Source organism: Chiloscyllium plagiosum, unplaced genomic scaffold (genome assembly GCF_037043375.1).
Source record: "Chiloscyllium plagiosum isolate Xiang-an unplaced genomic scaffold, Cpla_swu_hap1 HiC_scaffold_44, whole genome shotgun sequence".
NCBI classification, from domain to species: domain Eukaryota; kingdom Metazoa; phylum Chordata; class Chondrichthyes; order Orectolobiformes; family Hemiscylliidae; genus Chiloscyllium; species Chiloscyllium plagiosum.
The window spans coordinates 12,251,933-12,273,084 of record NW_028270182.1 but is presented as its reverse complement, the minus strand read 5'-3'; the positions used below and the strand labels follow the sequence as shown (position 1 = coordinate 12,273,084).

General features: G+C 49.1%; 1 protein-coding gene and 1 long non-coding RNA gene across 5 annotated transcripts; one reads left to right on the top strand and one right to left on the bottom strand.

Moving 5' to 3' along the window:
• Positions 1-805: 805 nt before the first annotated feature.
• LOC148136910 (uncharacterized) lies at positions 806-6,985 on the top strand. The gene is made up of 2 exons (XR_015754326.1): positions 806-939; positions 6,885-6,985. It is a non-coding gene; the product is annotated as an uncharacterized LOC148136910 (long non-coding RNA).
• Positions 3,792-20,575, bottom strand: LOC122544355 (nucleotidyltransferase MB21D2-like). Of its 4 annotated transcripts, XM_087982682.1 has the most exons (4): positions 17,082-17,121; positions 13,162-13,343; positions 12,371-12,915; positions 3,792-6,517 (listed from the first exon to the last, which is right to left on the bottom strand). In XM_087982682.1, the coding sequence occupies exons 3-4, from the start codon at positions 12,588-12,590 to the stop codon at positions 5,244-5,246; spliced, it is 1,494 nt and encodes a 497-aa protein (XP_087838808.1). In that variant the 5' UTR covers positions 12,591-12,915; positions 13,162-13,343; positions 17,082-17,121; the 3' UTR covers positions 3,792-5,243. The 4 variants fall into 4 exon arrangements, with proteins under 4 accessions (XP_087838808.1, XP_043539510.1, XP_043539517.1 ...); XM_043683575.2 differs by lacking the exons at positions 13,162-13,343; positions 17,082-17,121 and adding an exon at positions 20,462-20,575; XM_043683582.2 differs by lacking the exons at positions 13,162-13,343; positions 17,082-17,121 and adding an exon at positions 17,632-17,855.
• Positions 20,576-21,152: the final 577 nt, after the last annotated feature.

The following is a 21,152-nucleotide window of genomic DNA, read 5'->3' as shown; positions in this document are numbered from 1 at the left end:
CGGCCTGATGGTAGCGGGAGGCATCCAACATTTGTTTTCCTGAAAATGACCAGATGATTGTTGCTGCCTCCCTCTGCCGGGGGTGGGGGAGGGAGGGGGGTGGCAGCCAGTGTGAGGCATGCATCCGCTCCCTGTCGCCACATTTGGTGAGGTAGAGGTGAAGTGACCAAACTGAGCATTCAAAATTGTCCGATTCACTGAATGTCTGCCTTACTCTAACCCCTGTGGTCACCTACACTCCCCCAACCCTCGACATTAGTGTCCCCACACAAGTTCAAAGAAGCACCAATCTGACTATGGGAGCAAGTAGGAGAGAGCATGGAGGTGGGAGACTCACTTGATACATTCTTGATGCCCAACTGAACAAACATGACACACAAGGATGCCAGAGGACCTAGCACATGTTACACTGTGACACCATCCAAACAGACTGACCCAACTCCCTCTCCTCTGGCCAACATTACTACCTGTATCAGTGACTTCTAAGCTCACCCCCTAATGGACTTGTGTGGTGAAAGACCACCAGCCATTGATGACCAGAGGCCACCCTTAAGGGGCAACTGATACACACTCCCACCTTCTCAACAACCCTTTCTAGCACAGGGAGAGCTCAGCGAGGGCTAGCTTGCACATCCCCTTCACTTGTCCTTTCCAGTAAGACTCTGACTACATTCACACCTTAAATGCAAACGCAAAAACGCCCCATCTGGTTGAACACACAACCTTCTGAGTCACGAGCAGTAAACATCCCACCCTGATCAGAGCTGACCTTTGGTCGACTCATGCAGGTGAACAGCTCTGGGAGGCAGAATGGAGACTTGCGAGGTTCTGTGGACACCCCATGCCAAGACTGGGTCGTGGCCCAGGCTGCACCTAGGGTCAGACTGACCATGGACCCCAACCCCCAGCCATAACTGAAGGGGAGGTGATCTGCAGCAGGTGAGAGAGATGGCCTCACGTATACTCAGTTCCTTCCAGATGTCCTGATCAACACATTCTTACCACTGTGCACCCCCCCCCCCCTCTGTCCCCAGCACTCATTAACCAGAAAATACTGAGGCTGACTGTACTAGAATCAAATGAACAGAGGATCAGGTCACACAGGATACCAGCAGAAGTAAACGTTGCAGATTTCCCTGTCAAGGTGTGTTTGGGCAATGCCGATCCCATCCCACCACAATTCCAACAGTCCCTCGTGGTTAATGTTTGCCCAAAAGGCCCAGAAGGCACTGAGGTTAATTGCAGCAATCCCAGTGGCTGGCATGAGCCTGGCAGAGCGATTGAGAGCCTGATGTGATTCTGCTCAGCTCAGTCAGAGGGAGGGTGGCACAGATAGGCAAAAAGGCAGACAGAGGTAGACAGAAAAAGGAGGGTGAAGAGACAGAGACAGGGAGGCAGAAAAATAGACAGAAAGAGAAGGCCGGGAGGGAACAGTGATGGAGAACGAGCGGGGGGAACGGACAGAGAGTGAGAGAGAGAGAGTGAGAGAGAGAGAGTGAGAGAGAGAGAGTGAGAGAGAGAGAGTGAGAGTGAGAGAGTGAGAGAGAGAGAGTGAGAGAGAGAGAGTGAGAGAGAGAGAGTGAGAGAGAGAGAGTGAGAGAGAGAGAGTGAGAGAGAGAGAGAGAGAGTGAGAGAGAGAGAGTGAGTGAGAGAGAGAGAGTGAGAGAGAGAGAGTGAGAGAGAGAGAGTGAGAGAGAGAGAGTGAAAGAGAGAGAGAAAGAGAAAAAGACAGAGGGACTGACAGAGGGACTGACAGAGGGACTGACAGAGGGACTGACAGAGGGACTGACAGAGGGACTGACAGAGGGACTGACAGAGGGACTGACAGAGGGACTGACAGAGGGACTGACAGAGGGACTGACAGAGGGACTGACAGAGGGACTGACAGAGGGACTGACAGAGGGACTGACAGAGGGACTGACAGAGGGACTGACAGAGGGACTGACAGAGGGACTGACAGAGGGACTGACAGAGGGACTGACAGAGGGACTGACAGAGGGACTGACAGAGGGACTGACAGAGGGACTGACAGAGGGAGAGAGGGACTGAGAGAGGGAGAGAGGGACTGAGAGAGAGAGAGAGGGACTGAGAGAGAGAGAGAGGGACTGACAGAGGGACTGACAGAGGGAGAGAGGGACTGAGAGAGGGAGAGAGGGACTGAGAGAGAGAGAGAGGGACTGAGAGAGAGAGAGAGGGACTGACAGAGAGAGAGGGACTGAGAGAGAGAGAGGGACTGAGAGAGAGAGAGGGACTGAGAGAGAGAGAGGGACTGAGAGAGAGAGAGGGACTGAGAGAGAGAGAGGGACTGAGAGAGAGAGAGGGACTGAGAGAGAGAGAGGGACTGAGAGAGAGAGAGGGACTGAGAGAGAGAGAGGGACTGAGAGAGAGAGAGGGACTGAGAGAGAGAGAGGGACTGAGAGAGAGAGAGGGACTGAGAGAGAGAGAGGGACTGAGAGAGAGAGAGAGGGACTGAGAGAGAGAGAGAGGGACTGAGAGAGAGAGAGAGGGACTGAGAGAGAGAGAGAGGGACTGAGAGAGAGAGAGAGGGACTGAGAGAGAGAGAGAGGGACTGAGAGAGAGAGAGAGGGACTGAGAGAGAGAGAGAGGGACTGAGAGAGAGAGAGAGGGACTGAGAGAGAGAGAGAGGGACTGAGAGAGAGAGAGGGACTGAGAGAGAGAGAGGGACTGAGAGAGAGAGAGGGACTGAGAGAGAGAGAGGGACTGAGAGAGAGAGAGGGACTGAGAGAGAGAGAGGGACTGAGAGAGAGAGAGGGACTGAGAGAGAGAGAGGGACTGAGAGAGAGAGAGGGACTGAGAGAGAGAGAGGGACTGAGAGAGAGAGAGGGACTGAGAGAGAGAGAGGGACTGAGAGAGAGAGAGGGACTGAGAGAGAGAGAGGGACTGAGAGAGAGAGAGGGACTGAGAGAGAGAGAGGGACTGAGAGAGAGAGAGGGACTGAGAGAGAGAGAGGGACTGAGAGAGAGAGAGGGACTGAGAGAGAGAGAGGGACTGAGAGAGAGAGAGGGACTGAGAGAGAGAGAGGGACTGAGAGAGAGAGAGGGACTGAGAGAGAGAGAGGGACTGAGAGAGAGAGAGGGACTGAGAGAGAGAGAGGGACTGAGAGAGAGAGAGGGACTGAGAGAGAGAGAGGGACTGAGAGAGAGAGAGGGACTGAGAGAGAGAGAGGGACTGAGAGAGAGAGAGGGACTGAGAGAGAGAGAGGGACTGAGAGAGAGAGAGGGACTGAGAGAGAGAGAGGGACTGAGAGAGAGAGAGGGACTGAGAGAGAGAGAGGGACTGAGAGAGAGAGAGGGACTGAGAGAGAGAGAGGGACTGAGAGAGAGAGAGGGACTGAGAGAGAGAGAGGGACTGAGAGAGAGAGAGGGACTGAGAGAGAGAGAGGGACTGAGAGAGAGAGAGGGACTGAGAGAGAGAGAGGGACTGAGAGAGAGAGAGGGACTGAGAGAGAGAGAGGGACTGAGAGAGAGAGAGGGACTGAGAGAGAGAGAGGGACTGAGAGAGAGAGAGGGACTGAGAGAGAGAGAGGGACTGAGAGAGAGAGAGGGACTGAGAGAGAGAGAGGGACTGAGAGAGAGAGAGGGACTGAGAGAGAGAGAGGGACTGAGAGAGAGAGAGGGACTGAGAGAGAGAGAGGGACTGAGAGAGAGAGAGGGACTGAGAGAGAGAGAGGGACTGAGAGAGAGAGAGGGACTGACAGAGAGAGAGGGACTGACAGAGAGAGAGGGACTGACAGAGAGAGAGGGACTGACAGAGAGAGAGGGACTGACAGAGAGAGAGGGACTGACAGAGAGAGAGAGAGAGAGAGAGAGACCGCGAGTCACACACATCTTAAATAGAAAAACACTTCCAGCAGAAATCAGAACTGATCTAAAAATGACTAACAAAGCCACCAGGCAGTCTCAATACACAGATGCCCACCCGAGAGGCTTCAGTATCCAGACCTGGAGCTGCTCCTGTTGAAAATCAAACTGCTTTCAAAACAAATAATAAATACTTCCATGAAACTGGAACGTGAACCGAAAGTATCAAAGGGTTGAGACTTTGATAATGAAACTGACTTATCTGGACAAACTGTCCCAGCCACACATCCCAAATCCATTCAGGATACAGTTCAATCTGACCACAAACTCAGCAGCTGTGAAAGGACTGCTTCCAGGGCTGTCACCTTGATAATGGAATAAGGACAACGCAATTTAAATGCACTCCGATACAGCAACACTGTTAGGCCTCATCAGTGGGCGGAGGCCTGCACCCAGTGCCAGCTCAGCCTGGCGTTTTCACTGCACTAAACATTCCCTTTCCGGGAAAACCGAGAATCCGCAAAGACAGAGTGGATCGAGAATTGTACTCCTTACATTGGACATTGAGACCTGGTCCGATCAATCCCATGCAGGACATTCAAACACAGAGGGTGCAAATGTGACACGTAACCTTAGGATTCTAAGCCGGTTTAGTCAGAGAAAGAATAGGCAACTATTAATTGGCTGCATACTCTTATAAACTGCTCCAAGCTATACCATTTCAGACCTGTCCTCTCTCAAATAAAGTTAAAAAAAACCAAGTACTGGCCCACCTGTAATCTCAAGAACTATTATTAAACATCCATTGCAATCATTTCACTTGTAGTACAGAACCTGAAATTGCTGAGAAGAGAGATGCGTTGTCCCACGTTTTTTCTGTCTTGCACTCATCAGGACAAAACACAAGAATGCCAAAACGCAAACCATCACAGCAACTTACACTACAGGTGAAGACGACCCTGACTGGTTAGCACGTTGACTCTGATTGACTGAGGCGTTGCTGTGGCTCATTTGCACTTACTGAAGGTGACAGAGTTTCAGTGGATGCAAACAGAAAGAAAGCTGCTAAAACCTTGCTTTCTAAACAAAAACAATTACCCAGAAGCTCGAGGTGCTTGTAGTTTTTTTTTACCATACCATGGCATGCTGTAGCCACAGACAGATTGCCAACCAATTGGCACTGTGGTTTAGGTCACTATGATTATTGGAAACTTGATAACCTTGCATTTGTCCTGAAGAAAGCTTCAGCAACACGTCTCTCTTCTCAGGGAGGCCCGTTGCAAAGTGTGACCTCCAGTATCCCACAATGCAAGGGGAGATCGCGACTACCAGTAGCCCACGATGCAGGGTGTGGGAGCCCGGAAGGCAGGCGGGGAGGGAAGACTGTCACATTGTCCGGGACGGCGTCGCGGGCACGCCCCTTCAGAAAAACTTATCGTCGATCCGAAAGTGCGGCTTGCTGACGTCATCCGGGTTGAGGAAGACAGAGATGGACTTGCCCTGGTTCTCCGTCACCAGCTGCTGGAGCTTGCGGGCCAGGTTGTCATCCTGCCTGCCCGCACTGGAGAGGAGGCCGTCCGACTGGGAGGAGGCCAGGCCCGGCAGGGTTTGCTGCAGCTCCTGTGCGAGCCGGCTGGCTGCCTTGGCGTGCTCGATGGCGCTGCGCAGGTGCTCGGCCGGGTCCGAGCGCACTGACGACAGGCGGCAGGCCAGCAGCAGCACCGTGCTGTCGGACAGCTGCTCAAACATGTTGCACTGCGGCAGGAAGTAGTTGGGGCACGACTTGTTGACCAGGCAGTGGGCCAGGTCATCGAGGAGGCCCAGGAGGAAGTGCGCCATGTTGTCCTCCTGCCCGAGGAAGTTGGAGGGCAGGCGGTCGCAGGCCCATAGCATCAGGCTCCTCAGGTGGTAGGGACTGACGGCCCGAGGCCGGGACAGCAGCTTGATGATCATGGCCTTGTACGCCTGGTAGGCCTGGATCAGTGGCGTGGAAATGCACTTCTTCAGCTGCACCTCGCTCCGCGAGAAGGCCAGGCGCCACTCGTTCTCTGGTTTGCCGGTGCTGGAGCAAGCCGGCACCAGGTAGAAGCCGCTGATCACCTCCTCCTCGGTGATCTTGCCGTCCCAGAAGTGGTTCTCCATCAGCCAGTTCTGGGCGACGGCTGGCCAGCCCTTGAAAGACACCACCGGCACGATGTCGTACAGCATGCGGCTGCGGCCCACGTTCAGGATGACGGTGACCACCGTGCCGTTCTTCTCCACCGCTGCCACGCCTGGGACCCCGCGCTGCGGATGCCGGCGGACCTCCTCGATGACGGCACGCACTGAGCGGAAGAACCAGTCTGCCACCTTGGTGGGCGAGAAGTAGTAGCTGCCACCTCCGCCGCCTGCCGGGCTGGGCTCCGTCTCCGTGCAGCAGTCCTTCCACTTCTCCATGGTCCTCTCGTCGAAGAGCCGCAGGCTGAGCCATGAGTGGCAGGGCGCCGAGTGCCGCATGTCCAGCGTCACCGGCTGGTTGCGGTCGTGCAGCTTCAGTGCCGGAACAAGCAGCGTGAAGTCGACGTCGTAGTCCATGCCCCTGGCGTAATCGCCCAGCTCATCGGGGTTCATGTCGATCACCCCTTCCCGCACACCCCCGGACAGCAGCAGGTACTCGTTGGAGATGGGTAACTTGTGGTCCAGCTTCTGAACGAGGCCTGTGGAAGCAGAGAGGAGCGTGTTCAGGCTTATATAGAGACCCTGCTGCTTTCAGGCTCTCCCTGTGCTACGCCTTATCCCTTAATGACAATGTCGAAGAGTGTGGTGCTGGAAAAGCACAGCCGGTCAGGACGCCTGAAACATCGATTCTCCTGCTCCTTGGATGCTGCCTGACCTGCTGTGCTTTTCCAGCACCACACTCTTTGATTCTGATCTCCAACATCTGCAGTCCTCACTTTCCCTATATGTCAGTCAAAACATAACCAACCCACCCCCGCCACAAACAGCACAGTAATTTATAACTAGCTGCTGGGGCAAGTGACAATGGATATCCCGGTAATGCTCTCTTCTAATCCCTCTCAACAGGCAGAAGATACAGAAGCACCAATGGGTTCAGGAACAGCTTCTCCCCTGCTGTTATCAGACTGCTGAATGGACCTCTCTAATTTCAAATAATGTTGATCTTGCTTTGTGCCTCGCTCTGTCTAAGCACCATATGATCTGACTGTATTGCTCGCAAAACAAAACCTTTCACGGCACTTAGGTACATGTGACTACAATAAATCAAATCAAATATCACATGGATACCAATACAATACACCAACATTAAAACTGACCGTCCCAACACTGCAGAGATTTATTTTTGGATATCTTCATTTATGGGGGATGTGGGCAAGCCCAACATTTGTTGCCCTTTAGCTGAGAGGCCTGTCCAGTGCTGTGGATCTGAGTGTGGGTCATTCCCTAAAGAACATTAGTGAGCCAGATGGCTTTTTATGACAACTGATGTTAGTTCTCCAAGTCACCATCATTGAAGGTAGCTTCCATTTCCAGATGTGTTCATTGAATTTAAATTCCACCAGCTGGATTTGAACCATGCCCTCACAGCGGTGTCCCAGGGCCCGGGATTACTCAGCCAACAACTGTTGGAGGTTCCATCTTTCTCCAGTGCAGTATTGAAGGAGTGCTGCACCGTTGGAAACATCTGTCCTCAGGTGAGAATTTATAAAAAGGGTTTTCCCCAAGCTGCTTTCAGGTGAATCTAAAAGATCCCATGGTATTATGTGGAGGAACAACAGGAAGTCCTACATGCACAGCCCAATATTTACCTCTCAATCAGTACCTGTAAGAGGAGATATCCTGGTCATCAGCCAATTACCACAAAGGTAGGAGGCAGAGGGTTGGTAGAGAGTTGTTTTTCAGACTGGAGGCTTGTGACTAGTGGTCTGCCACAGGGATCGGTGCTGGGCCCACTGCTTTTCGGTATTTATATAAGTGATTTGGAGGTGAATATAAGAGCATTGGTTAGTAAGTTTGCAGGTGACACCAAAACTGGAGGTGTAGTGGACAGCGAAGAAGGCTACCTCAGAGTGCAACAGGATCTTGATCAGATGGGCCAATGGGCTGAGGACTGGCAGATGGAGTTTAATTTAGATAAATAGGTGGTGTTGCATTTGGCAACGCAAATCAGGGCAGGACTTATACACTTAATGGTAAGATCCTGAACAGAGAGATCGAGAGCTGCAGGTGCATAGTTCCTTGAAATTCACAAGACAAGTTTCACAAGTAGTCACAGGTAGACAGGGTAGTGAAGGCGGCATTTGGTATGCTTGCTTTCATTGGTCAGTGCAATGAGTATAGGGGTTAGGACTCTACAGGACACCAGTGAGTTCACTTTTAGTATAGCATATACAATTCTGGTCTCCCTGCTACAGGAAGGACGTTGTTAAACTGAGAAGGTGCAGGAAAGATTTACAAGGAGGTTGCCAGGGTTGGAGGGTTTGAGCAATAGAAATGGGCTGAACAGGGTGGGACTTACATCCCTGGAGCGATTGAGATTGAGGGGTGACCTTACAGAGGTTTATACAACCATGAGGAGCATGGATAGGGTGAACAGCTAAAATCTAGGGAGCCCACAACTAGAGGACATAGAATGAAGGTGAGAGGACAAAGGTTTAAAGAAGGACCTGAGGGGTATCTTTTTCACGCAAAGGGTGGTGAGTGTATGGAATGAGCTGCCAGAGGAGGTGGTGGAGGCTGGTACAATTACAACATTTAAAAGGCATCTGGGTGGGTATATGAATAGAAAGGATTTAAAGGTATATAGGCCAAATGCTGGCAAATGGATTAGGTCAGATTGGGATGTCTGGTCTGCACCAAAGCGTCTAGTCTGTTGTGGGATCTTGCTGTTCATAAGTTGGCTGCCACATTTCCTTTTATACATGACTAAATTTCAAAAGGATGGAATGACAGCAGAAATGAGCCAAAGACCTGCGTGCAGGCACAGCACTATTGGGATGGAATTGAATTCAAGGGATATGGATAGCAGCAATCAGTGGCTGAGGGAGTCCACTTCAAGCCAAAAATAGGTCAAATGGGAATAGTAGATTGGATGAGGGAAAGTAGGAGAGATCTTGCACAGTCACATTCAGCCACTAAAGCAGAACCAGTTAATATTTCAAGGATCAAGTGTTATGGCGCAGTAGGAGGTCATTTGGCTCATTGTGTCTGTACCTGCTCTCTGAATGAGTATCGATAAGCCTGCACAATGCCCAATGCTCTCTCAAATACTTCAATGGAGCCTGCCTCCATGGCCTCTCCAAGAAATGCATCCAGATCCTATTTGCCTGCTATGTGAAAACATCCTCAGATCACATCACCTTCTACAAATCACTTTAAATCTGTGCCCTGTTGATCTTGTACTGCATATAATTCTGATCACCCTCCTATAGGAAGGATGTTGTCAAACTTGAGAGGGTGCAGAGAAGATTTATAAGGATGTTGCCAGGGTTGGAGCGATAGGGAAAGATTGAACAGGCTGGCGCCATTTTCCCTGGAGCATTAGTGGCTTAGGGTTGACCTTCGTAGAATCATAGAATCCCTATAGTGTAGAAACAGGCCATTTGTCCTAATAAGTCCACACCAACCCTCTAAAGTGTATCCCATTCCCCTACAAATGCACCTAGCCTCCACATGCCTGAACATTAGAGGCAATTTAGCGCGGCCAATTCACCCGACCTGCACATCTCTGGACGGTCGGAGGAAATTGGAGCACCCGGAGGAAACCCACGCAGATGTGGGGAGAATGTACAAACTCCACACAGACAGTCGCCCGAGGCTGGAATTGAACCCGGGTCCCTGGCGCTGTGAGGCAGCAGTGCTAACCACTGAGCCACCGTGCCGCCCACAGAAGATATAAAATCATGAGGAGCATGGATAGGGTGAATAGCCAAGCTCTTTGTCCTTGGTTGGGGGAGTACAAAACTAGAGGGCATAGATTTAAGGAGAGAGGAGAAAGATTTAAAAAGCACCCGATGGGCAACGAGCAGGAACAGATTCTCACTATTACTCTATCCAGCCAACTCACTTCCGACACATCTCCTCTCAGGAACCTGGAGGAAAGAGTGAGGAGGTTGGACCTGTTTAAGGCAAGACCAGCTGAAAATTAGATCCAAGCTGTTTGGACAGTAACATCAGGCAGCATGTCATCTCAAAGGGCAATGGGAAACTGCAATATACAGCTCCGAATGTCTTTTGAGGTTGGGTAGGGGGAAATTGAGGCTTATGGGTAGAATGCAGGAAAGTGGATGTGAGGAATATCGGATCAGCCAAGATGCTGCTGAAAGATGGAGCAAGCTCAAGGAGCAGAATGGCCTATTCCGTGCTTACTTAAGAGTCATAGAAATATACAGCATGGAAACAGACCCTTCGGTCTAACTTGTCCCTGCCAACCAGGTATCCTAAATTAATCTCGTCCCATTTGCCAGCATTTAGCCCATATCCCTCTAACCCCTTTCTATTCATATGCCCATCCAGAAGTCTTTTAAAAGAGAGACAGAGTGGGGGAGGGAGGGAGAGAGAGGTAGAGGTAGGGAAGGGGGAAGAGACAGAGGCAGAAGTTTCTGATGGTCTTATCCTTGAGGCCCAGAGTGAGGCGACAAAATTGAACATTTCAAAATGGAGTTGGCTGGATCTTTGTTCAGACAAGAATGAAGGAAGACCACAACAGACAGGCTGAACCTCTGCATATTGGCCACGATCTGACTGAATGATTGGACTGTCTCGTGGGGCTGAATGGCCTCCTCCTATTCAGAGGCCGCAGGAAACTGGGATGAGAGCATGTAGTGTGTGGAGGAAAGGGCTATGATAAGTACATATATCAATCGTTGGACTGTTGAGAATCCATGAGGGCAGATGCTAAATGGCTACAGTGATTCAAATTATGGAAAATTGTAAGCCATGAAGAATCGCTTTTTAAAAAAAGTGCAAAATAAGAAAAGAATTACATAGTCAACCATTTCAGCATACTAGTTATAATATACTGCCAAATGTAAACAGCAAAGTGTAACCATCTTAATCTACAAAGTAAAACGACTGACCTTTGCAACCTTATAAGAAAGGTCTGTAGTTCAGATATTGCCATGTTAAATCCAGCTTTAAGCCATATACTTACTGAGCTTTCTAAAGCAAGGACCTAACTTTGTATGGAATGAGGATTATGCCCATATGGGGGGGATAAATATCAACTGATTGGGTCCAATGCTCTGCTTCCATGTTGCAATTGGAATGTACAACTCGGAGGAAGACCCCCATATGAATTAGGAGGAGCAGGCCACTCAGCCCCTCAAATCCGCTCTGACATTCAACAGAATCAGGGCTAAGCTGAGGACTATCTCACTTCCACATTCCCACTGTCCCCCAAAGACTTTTGACTCCCTTCCTCAAAAGATAATCTACCCACCTCTACCTTATAAACCTTATTGTGCTCTACATACAGTCTCACATTAATGCATTCCCATCTTAGTCAAAAGATCGGGTGTTCAAGCCCCACTTTCTGAGACCAAAGCTCAGAAAGCTAGGCTGACATGCTCAGTGCTGGTACTCAGAGGAAGTCAGGAATACAGCACAGGTCGACAACCTGACAAAGTGCTTTGTCGCAAATTCAAAAGGTATTGAAGTGCACGGCGCTAGATATTTGACAGCAATAGTAGTTTGCACCAGTGTCAAAATCAGAAGCAGAACAATTGTGGAAGACAGCACTGGGGTATCTAGAGGACACCAGCTCACAGTGGCAACATTAAACACCAGGGCCCCCATCTGCCCACAGATAGTAGGAACAAATCATAGTCATAGAAATGTACAGCACGGAAGCAGACCCTTCAGTCCAACCCGCCTGTGATGACTAGATATTCTAAATAAATCTAGACCCATTTGCCAGCATTTGGCTCATATCCCTCTAAACCCAATGTTGTCAATGTACTAGCCTCCAACACCTCCTCTGGCAGCTCATCCCATACACGCACCAGTGTCTGTGTGAAAAAGTTGCCCCTCAGGTCCCTTTTAAATCTTTCCCCTCTCACCTTCAGCCTACGCCCTCCAGATTTGGACTCCCCTATCCTGGGGAAGAGACCTGGTCTATTCACCCGATCCATGCCCCTCATGATTTTATAAACTTCTGTGAAGTCACCCCTCAGCCTCCAACACTTCAGGGAAAACAGCCCCAGCCTAATCAGCCTCTCCCTATAGCTCAAACACTCCAATCCCAGCAGTACCTTTCCAAGTTTAAAAACCCCTTTCCTATAGCAGGGAGAGCAGAATTGCACACAGTATTCCAAAATCACATGTTGCTATTTTTGGAAAAAGCCAGGGAGCTATCCCAGTGTCCTGGACAACATTCGTCACTCAACTAACATTGAAAACAGGTGACCTGGTGGTGAGGACACAGCAACCATTGTTTCAAGCTCTGACAAAAAAGCAGTGTGCAAGTAACCATTCTCTACAGGGCATGACTTCACATCGTGAAATCTCCTTATAACTGATGGTGTCTGTCTCAGTGTGCCGTGAGCACTCACCCAGCATAGAGAAAACGAAGTCTTTGGCAGTGTGAACCTCCAAGGCCCGCCGATCGTCGAAGTCCCTCATCTCATACTTGCCGAATTCTTGGATCAGCTTCGTTATCTCCTCGATGCGAGCTCCTGAGTGGAAGTCCAAGTCGTTCAGGGGTTTGGCAAAGGCTGGCGGTTTAGCACCTAGTGCGGCATCCTTGCCGGACAACGACGCCAAAGTCGCCATGCCGAGGAACTGACCCGCACAGTGGTCCCAAGAGCAATGGCGAGGATCGCAGACGGGGAACTATTTTACCGTGGCCCTTCAGAGCCAAGAGTGGGGTGCTGAGGAAACGCGCCTCTTTCAAAGTCGCGCCATCATCTCAGGAGCCCAGCAACGATGACAGGCAGCAGGAGGCGCCAGGCACAATTCTGAGGGAGGGGGGGGGGTTCAGTTGCTAGTATCTCAAGGTTCTGGGAGACAGACTGTTAGACTGACAGATGAGTGAAGGAGCTTATCGGTCAGCCTGGACGACGCAGGCGGGGAAAATCAAGGCTTTTCATCGCGCGATCTGTGGTAAGAGGGAAAAACAGGAAAAAGTAGAGGAGAAGTTAGTGATCCGAGCTCAGAAAATCCTATGCAATCACCCTGGTTACAGGAGTTCCTGTCAACAATAAGCCAGTGCAACAGTCTGCAGACTGGGGAAGGGAACAACGGGTTGGCCTATTCCTATCCTGGCCTCTCGAAACCAAAACCAAAATGAGATACAAACATCAAATTTGTGTCTCTGAAATGAGCCGCACTGATGGGATCATACCAGACTCAAGGTATTAATGTTGTTTTTCTCTCTCCACAGAAAGTGCCGGACCTGCTGAGTTTCTCCTGCATTTTTAGCGTTGGTTTCAGATTTCCAGCATCCACAGTACTTTGCTTCTCTTACCTCTGCTCCTGCAGCCTTTGTGCACGAAGGGGCCCTGAGGACAAGTAGTGGCAGCCTCCCTTTGAATGAGTGAAAAGAACAGACAACAAACATTATTCATTCCATCCTCACCAAGTATTCACACAAGTGCACCTTTGATGGGCCTTGAGGTATGATTGAAGTACACTTGCCTTCATTAGTCAGTGCATTGAGTAGTCATAGAGTCATACAGCATGGAAACAGACCCTTTGGTCCAACCAGTCACGTCGACCGTGTTCTGTTTTGTATAGGAGATGGGAGGTCATGCACATGAGATTTTTCAGGCCACTTTTAGAAAATTGCATTCGATTGTGGTCTCCCTGCTACAGGGTCCGCAGCAGGGCCCCTGTAAACGTACCACCTCAGCTGACACTTGTGCTCAGCGCTGGAGAAGTGCTGCATGGCCACTGGTAGGAGTCGACTGAAAAATAGAATGATTCAATCGAGTACGGAAGCAAGATGCTGGAGATCTGGAATAAAGACATGGCAAGTGCTGGAAAAACTCAGCAGGACCAGTACCATCTTCAATGGGAGAAAAATGCAGTTAACATCTAGGTGACCAACTGCCCCTTGCTTCAAGGTAATGTTCCTTAATTGACCATCTGTGCCGTGTCCCACTGAGCAATACTTTTTGTCAAGTATTTCTAATACAGTTTGCAGAAGGATGAAATAAAATACAGGGAGAGAAGGTGGGAGGGAAAGGGGGGGAGGAAGAGGAGAGAGGAAAACCAATCATTGGAGTCTGCAGAGTAAGTTTGAGTGAAGTGAGGCTGGGGAGAGAGACTCAACGATGATAAGTTGCCAGCTTTAGTTGATTTTAATCGTCACCCACCCCCAATTAGTAGGGTCTCCTGAAGACTCCTCCCATCTCTTCTCAAGTTGAAACTCCTTTTCTCCTCTCACGCGTAACAATATCAAAAAATCCTTCTGCATTTCAAATTTCTGTTTGTCCTCTGGTACTATACATCCACTGCTATTTCCAAAAGGTTGGGAACTGGAACTCTCCCTGAATTGTGGCAACCAACACCACTAAAACAGTTTAATTGCTCATTATCTTTGTGTGTGGGAAACCATGTCTAAATTGGTTGAGAGTTTTGAAGTGACTAAAAGATTGACATAGGCAGAGCAGTAGATGCTGCCTTTCCTGACTTGAGCAAGGCGTTCGACAAGGTTCTGCACTGTAGACTGATAAGCAAGGTTAGATCATATGGAATACATGGAGAGCTAGCCAACTGGATGCAAAATTAGCTTGAAGGTAGGAGACAGATGATGGTAATGAATGGTTGCTTTTCAGACTGGAGGCCTGTGACCAGGAGTGTGCCATAAGAATCATGCTGGGTCCACTACTTTTTGTCATTTATATAAATGATTTGGATATGAATATAAGAGGCATAGTTGGTAAGTTTGCAGATAACACCAAAATAGGTGGTGTAGTGGACAGTGAAGAAGGTTATCCTAGAGTACAACAGGGGTTGATCAGATGGGCCAACGGGCTGAGGAGTGGCAGACGGAATTTAATTTACATAAATGTGAGGTGTTGCATTTTGGGTGGGCAAATCAGTACCCTGGGGTGTGTTGCCACCAAACAAGGAGACCTAGGGGCGTAGGTGCACAGTTCCTCCAAAGTGGAATCACAGGTAGACAGGGTAGTAATGGTGGTGTTTGGCGTGCTTGCCTTCATTGTACTCAGTGTACTGCTCAATCAGAGTCATAAAGCATGGAAACACACCCTTTGGTCCAACTGGTCGATGCTGACCACGTTCTGTTTAGTATAGGAGTCAGGAGGTCACGTTGCAGCTGAATGCGACATTGGTTAGGCCACTTTTGGAATACAGTGTTCAATTCTGGTCTCGCTGCTACAGGAAAGATGTTGTTAAACATGAAAGGGTTCAGATTGCTGAGGTTGGAGGGTTAGAAATATAGGGAGAGGCTGAGGCTTTTCTCCTTGGACCATCGGAGGCTGAAGGTGGCCTTATAGAGGTTTAGAACATCGTGAGGGGAATGGATAGGGCGAATAGTCAAAGTCTTTTCCCCAGGATGGGAACTGGAGGGAGAGAGATTTAAAAAGAAACCTGAGGGGCACCTTTTTGGAACAAGCTGCCAAAGGAAGTGGTGGTGGTGGTGGGTACTATTACAACATTTATGGGCGGCACGGTAGCACAGTGGTTAGCACTGCTGCTTCACAGCGCCAGAGACCCGGGTTCAATTCCCGCCTCAGGCGACTCTCTGTGTGGAGTTTGCACATTCTCCCCGTGTCTGCGTGGGTTTCCTCCGGGTGCTCCGGTTTCCTCCCACAATCCAAAAAAAAATGTGCAGGGGTTAGGTGAATTGGCCATGCTAAATTGCCCGTAGTGTTAGGTGAAGGGGTAAATGTAGGAGAATGGGTCTGGGTGGGTTACGCTTCGGCGGGTCGGTGTGGACTTGTTGGGCCGAAGGGCCTGTTTCCACACTGTAAGTAATCTAATCTAATCTAATCTAAATGTGAAACATTTAAAAGACATTGGGACAGGTACATGAATAGGAAGGTTTTCGAGGGATATGGGTCAAACACAGGCAATTGGGAGTAGTTTAGTTTGGGAAACTTGTTTGGCATAAATGAGGTGGACCGAAGAGTCATACAGCACAGAAACAGACACTATCTAGTTAAAGCTTTGTGGAAGCTTGCTGAGTGGAGATAGCTCCCACATTTGTGGACACAGCATTAGTGGCTAGTCCACACAAAATAGTTTGTTGGCTTTGAAATGTCATGGAATGTCTCAACCCAGGTAAACGAAAGTTATTTCAGACCACCCAATCCTTGTACCTGTTACACAACTGGTTCCCAGCTAAAGGTCTGGCATTCCTGAGTCTTGAGGTGGGGGAGTGGAAGGGCTGAGCAGTTCTATCAAGGAAACGGTGGTGGATAAAAAGCAGAATTCAAACATTTGCAAACTCAAGACAGATGAAGGAACCTTCCTGCAGTCTGGCTTCCCTCCCAAGTCTTTCCAGAAAGCAGCCCTGCGCACACACCATTTATTTATTCCCTACCTTTTCTTCCTCTGGGCTTCAGACAGTATCTCTCTCTCTCTCACACACACACAAAAAAAAGCAGGCAGTAATCTGCTTCCAGGTCGTGAACAGTGTTGCTAAGTAACCAGCAGGGAGGGGATTGGCAATAAATGCCGTCCTGGTCAGAGATGTGAGGTGGGAACAATAAAAGCACAAGTTGACGGACTGATTCATCCAGTTTTTTTCCTCTTTTCCACCAACCCTCACCTCACTTCCTGCTACTTCCTGAAAGGTGTGTGGGTGTCCATGTAATATACAGATAGCAATCATCTCTATGTTACAGCTGGTGACCCCCATCAAAACTATTACACATACAAAGAACACTAAATAGTGTTGCTTTAAATTCACATTTTGCACCTTTTCTCCCATCCAACTCCTCTCAAACGTTTTCCAGCACAGTTAGGAAGCAAAACCTCAGACCCCTGCTATCCCCTCCCATGGGTAAAATGCATGCAACCAGCCAAACAGAATCCCCTGCAAGAATTAACATGTTCACCCCTATTTCAAATCATCTGGCAGTTCATTTTTTTTCAATACAGCAAACAAGTTCAAACCATGGGTAGACTTCATTTAAAATTATCTAGACAAGATTCAGACAAGAGATTGTGAATAAGCCCTCGTAATCACACGATACAATCATGATTTAGACGATGATTAGTTTCAGCTCAATCGCCAATTAGTCTGGACTCAGACATGAGGTGAGGGAACCCCATGTCTGACTAATGTCTCACCAGAAATATGCTGCCTCGAATGGTAATTCCTCAATCTTTGTTTCTGACGTGTCACTCTAAACTACCCGCCGCAGTTGGAATTTAAACCCACAATCTTCTGGCTCAGAGGCATTTGTGCGGAAAGAAGCTTTGTGGGTTCAAAGTTTCTCTCCAAGTATATATTACTATAGTTCACACCTTGCATTATTCCACCAATGCAGCGTTAGACACACCTTCTTCTAACCCATGAATCACAATTAGTAAAAAAAAAGTACAAGATAATCTTAGCCTCCGACTTGGGAATCCTGGGATGGAGAGAAACCACATAACCAATAAGACAGCTGCACAAGATTTCCCTTTTTTAAAAAAAATCCCCCATCAAATTTCTGCAGAACTTTCAGAAAAAAAAACAGAGAAACAAGTGCACGCACAAGGAAATTGAGGCAACCTGACAGCTTATTAACACCTTTCCTTTGAAAAAAACATTCAAATCCAGACTGACTCCACAAAAACAATGCATTTTTTAAAAAAAAAAATCTGTCACGACTGCCAAACGTTTACAGCCATTCACCTTTGAAGCACGGTAGCTGTTGTGGGATAGAAAGAACACAAGCTGATGTTTGCAAAGGTCCCAGTGATCAGTAGCCATGTGAAAACCTCTCTTTTACAATATTGGCCAGGACATCAGGGATACCCAGTTTTCTCCCACATTCCAAAGCTCATGGAATCATAGAGATGTACAGCATGGAAACAGGGCCGGCTCAGTGGTTAGCACTGCTGTCACACAGCACCAGGGTCCCAGCTTCGATTCCAGCCTCGGGCTACCGTCTGTGTAGAGTTTGCACATTCCCTCCCCACCCCGTGTCTGCGTGGATTAGAGGGTGTGTCTAACACTGCATTGGTGGAATAATGCAAGGTGTGAATTATAGTAATATATACTTGGAGAGAAACTTTGAACCCACAGCAGCACAAATCTTCACGCAGAGGGTGGTGGGTGTATGGGATGAGCTGCCAGAGGAAATGGTGGATGCTGGTACAATTACAGCATTTAGAAGGCTGGGTACATGAATAGGAAGAGTTTAGATTAGATTCCCTACAGTGTGGAAACCAGAGCACAGTCCAAAGTTGTGTAGGTCAGGTGAATTGACCATGCTAAATTGCCCATAGTGTTAGGTGCATTAGAGGGAAATGGGACTGGGTGGGTTATTCTTCGGAGGGTTGGTGAGGACTTGTTTCCACACTGTAGGGAATCTAAACTCAACTCTTCCTAGTCATGTACCCAGCCTTCTAAATGCTGTAATTGTACCAGCATTCACCACTTCCTGTGGCAGCTCATCCCATACACACACCACCCTCTGCGTGAAATTGTTCCCCTCAGGTCCCTTATAAATCTTCCCTCTCTCACCTTTAACCCTCTAGGTTTGGAACTCTCCTAACCTGAGGTACTCCAACATTTGAGGAGAAATTGAATCAACTGTTGCTATTCAGTGTGACCATTCGACTGAATAAGTATATTTACGTGCATGTGATCCAATGAAAAGGAACTACAATAATTGGAGAGAAAATTACAATAAACTTTGCCAGATATAATGTGCGCAGGTTAGGATGGATTGGCCATACACAATTGCCCCATAGTGTTCAGGAACATGTAGGCTGGGTGGATTAACCATGGGAAATTCAGTGATGGGGTGGGCTTGGAAGTGATAGGTCAGTATGGACTCGATGGGCCAAATGGCCTACTTCCTTTGGGATTCTACAACTCCCTTGCTCTCTTTGAAATCTCTATGGGATCTTTTACACTGACCTGTTAGAACAAATGGAGAAGGCAAGGGGGAGCAAGGATGGGGTGAATGTGGGGGGAGAGGGGGAGCTTAAAAGGAGGAGGGTGAGGGACAAACTTGATTTAATACTTCATCCAAATCAACAACTCTGACAGCACAGCACACTCCTCTTGCATTCACATATCAGGGAGCAGGGCTCAAAACCACTACCGTCTTCTGGCTCACTGTGATGCAAGAGAGGAGCCAGAGCTGGCACTGGCCTCACGTGGATAGACAACCCAGGACAGGTTATAAATTCTCCAAACTGTATTGAGTTTAGGCAATTCTTAATGCCAATTTGGCATTGGGGAGGGGGAGGAGGGTAGGAGTTGGGGTGATGGTTAGCTGAATCACAGAAATGGCCTCCTGCGCTATAACATTCGACCCATTATGCCAGCACCAGTTTGCTTACATCAATAGCATCACCTAGTGCCAATCTCCCAAAGCCCTAAACATTATTTGTATCCAAATAATTATTCAATGCCCCCTCAAATGCCTGAACTGAACCTGTCTCCACCACGTTTCCAAGCAGTGTGTTCCAGACCCTAACTACTTGCAGAGTGAAAAAGCTTTGCCTCAGAGTCTATAGAGATATTCAGCATGGAAACAGAACCTTCAACCCAACTCATCCATGCCTAGATATCCTAAAATAATCTAGTCCCATATGCCTCCAAACCCTTCCTATTCATGTGCCCATCCAGATTCCTTCTAAATGTTGTAATTGTACCAGTGTCCACCACTTCCTCTGGCAGCTCATTCCATACACGCACCACCCTCTGCGCGAAAAGATTGCCCCTTAGGTCCCTTTCAAATCTCATTTCACCCTCACTTCTTTTACCGATCAGTTTAAATCTATGCCTTCTCATTCTTGCTCTTTTTACATACAGGAACAAATTCTCTCTGTCTATTCGATCCAGCTCACTCGCGATTTTGAAAACATCTATCAGATCTCCCGCTCAGCCTTCTTCTCTCCACGGAGAACAGTCCCAACTTGTTCGATCTATCCTCATTGGTTAAGCTCATCACTGGAACCACAGTCCAATGCCACAGAGTGTCCTCTTCCCAATCACTCATCAAGCATCTCTAGTCTTTTGTGGGGTCAGGGGGAGGGGATGTGAAGTGTGTATAGATTAGGAGATAGGGAGGACTGCAGATAATAGACAATAGGTGCAGGAGCAGGCCATTCTGCCCTTCGAGCCTGCACCACCATTCAATATGATCATCCTTAATCAGTATCCATCAGTATGCTGGACAGTCAAGAGTCAATAAAGTGTGGCGCTGGAGAAAGCACAGCAGCTCAGGCAGCATCCGAGGAGCAGGAGAGTCGAGATTTCAGGCAGGACCCTTCATCAGGACATCAGAGATAGGCAGCAGAACTATCATGCTCGAAAGTGATGCCTTCCAAAGTCGAAGTGCCTGCCCCAGTCCCAACTCAGCTCAACTCCCGGGAGATTGGGCATTAGGCCAAGTCACCACAGCAAAATGTCGTGACCCTGAGAGAGGCAATTAGGAGAAAATAAGCCCCAGCGAAGGAGGAAGAAGGACAGGCCCACATTCCCATAGAGGTACACACACACACACCTGCTTCCATCCCTTCACAGCCCGTCTCCTCGCACATTTATGAGCCCTTTAACACTTCAGCCCGCCCCCTGAGTCAGCTCCAAGCCGGTGTTTCCGGACTGAGTCACCAGCTCCTCCCTGCCCTGGGCCCGACGGTTTAATATTCCACAGGTTCCAAACCGCCATGGACACCACCCAACCTGCTTCCCCGCTGTGCGCACGCGCTGGACCGGCGCCACCCGCCCGCGGGCGTGATGCCGGCATAGAGCATGCGTGCAACGTGCGCTCCGCTCGCGAGCTCGAGCACGCAGCGTCAGTTCTGCCGGCATAGAGCATGCGGATGACTGGCTCCGCCGTTCCCCCCGGCATAGAGCCTGCGCAAGACTGGCACCGCCGTTTCCTCCCGGCATAGAGCATGCGCATGACTGGCACCGCCGTTTTCCCCCCGGCATGGAGCATGCGCATGACTGGCTCCGCGTTTCCCCCGGCAGGGAGCATGCGCATGATTGGCTCTGCCGTCGCGCCCGGTACAGAGTATGCGGATATCTGGCTCTGCCGTCCCTCCCGATATAGACTATGCGAATAACGTGCTCTACTCGCGAGCTAGAGCACGCAGTGTCAGTCCTGCCGTCGCTGCTGGCATAGAACATGCGTATAACTGGCTTTGCCGTTCCACCTGCATGGAGCATGCGTATTTCTGACTCTGCCGTCA

What these genes read in the sequence shown, in the direction of transcription:
- LOC122544355 (XM_043683575.2), bottom strand. Translation starts at nt 12,590, where the DNA reads ATGGCGACTTTGGCGTCGTTGTCCGGCAAGGATGCCGCACTAGGTGCT. An exon ending in CTTCGTTTTCTCTATGCTGG is followed by an intron (nt 6,518 to 12,370) that starts GTGAGTGCTCAC and finishes CTGCTTCCACAG; the next exon opens with GCCTCGTTCAGAAGCTGGAC.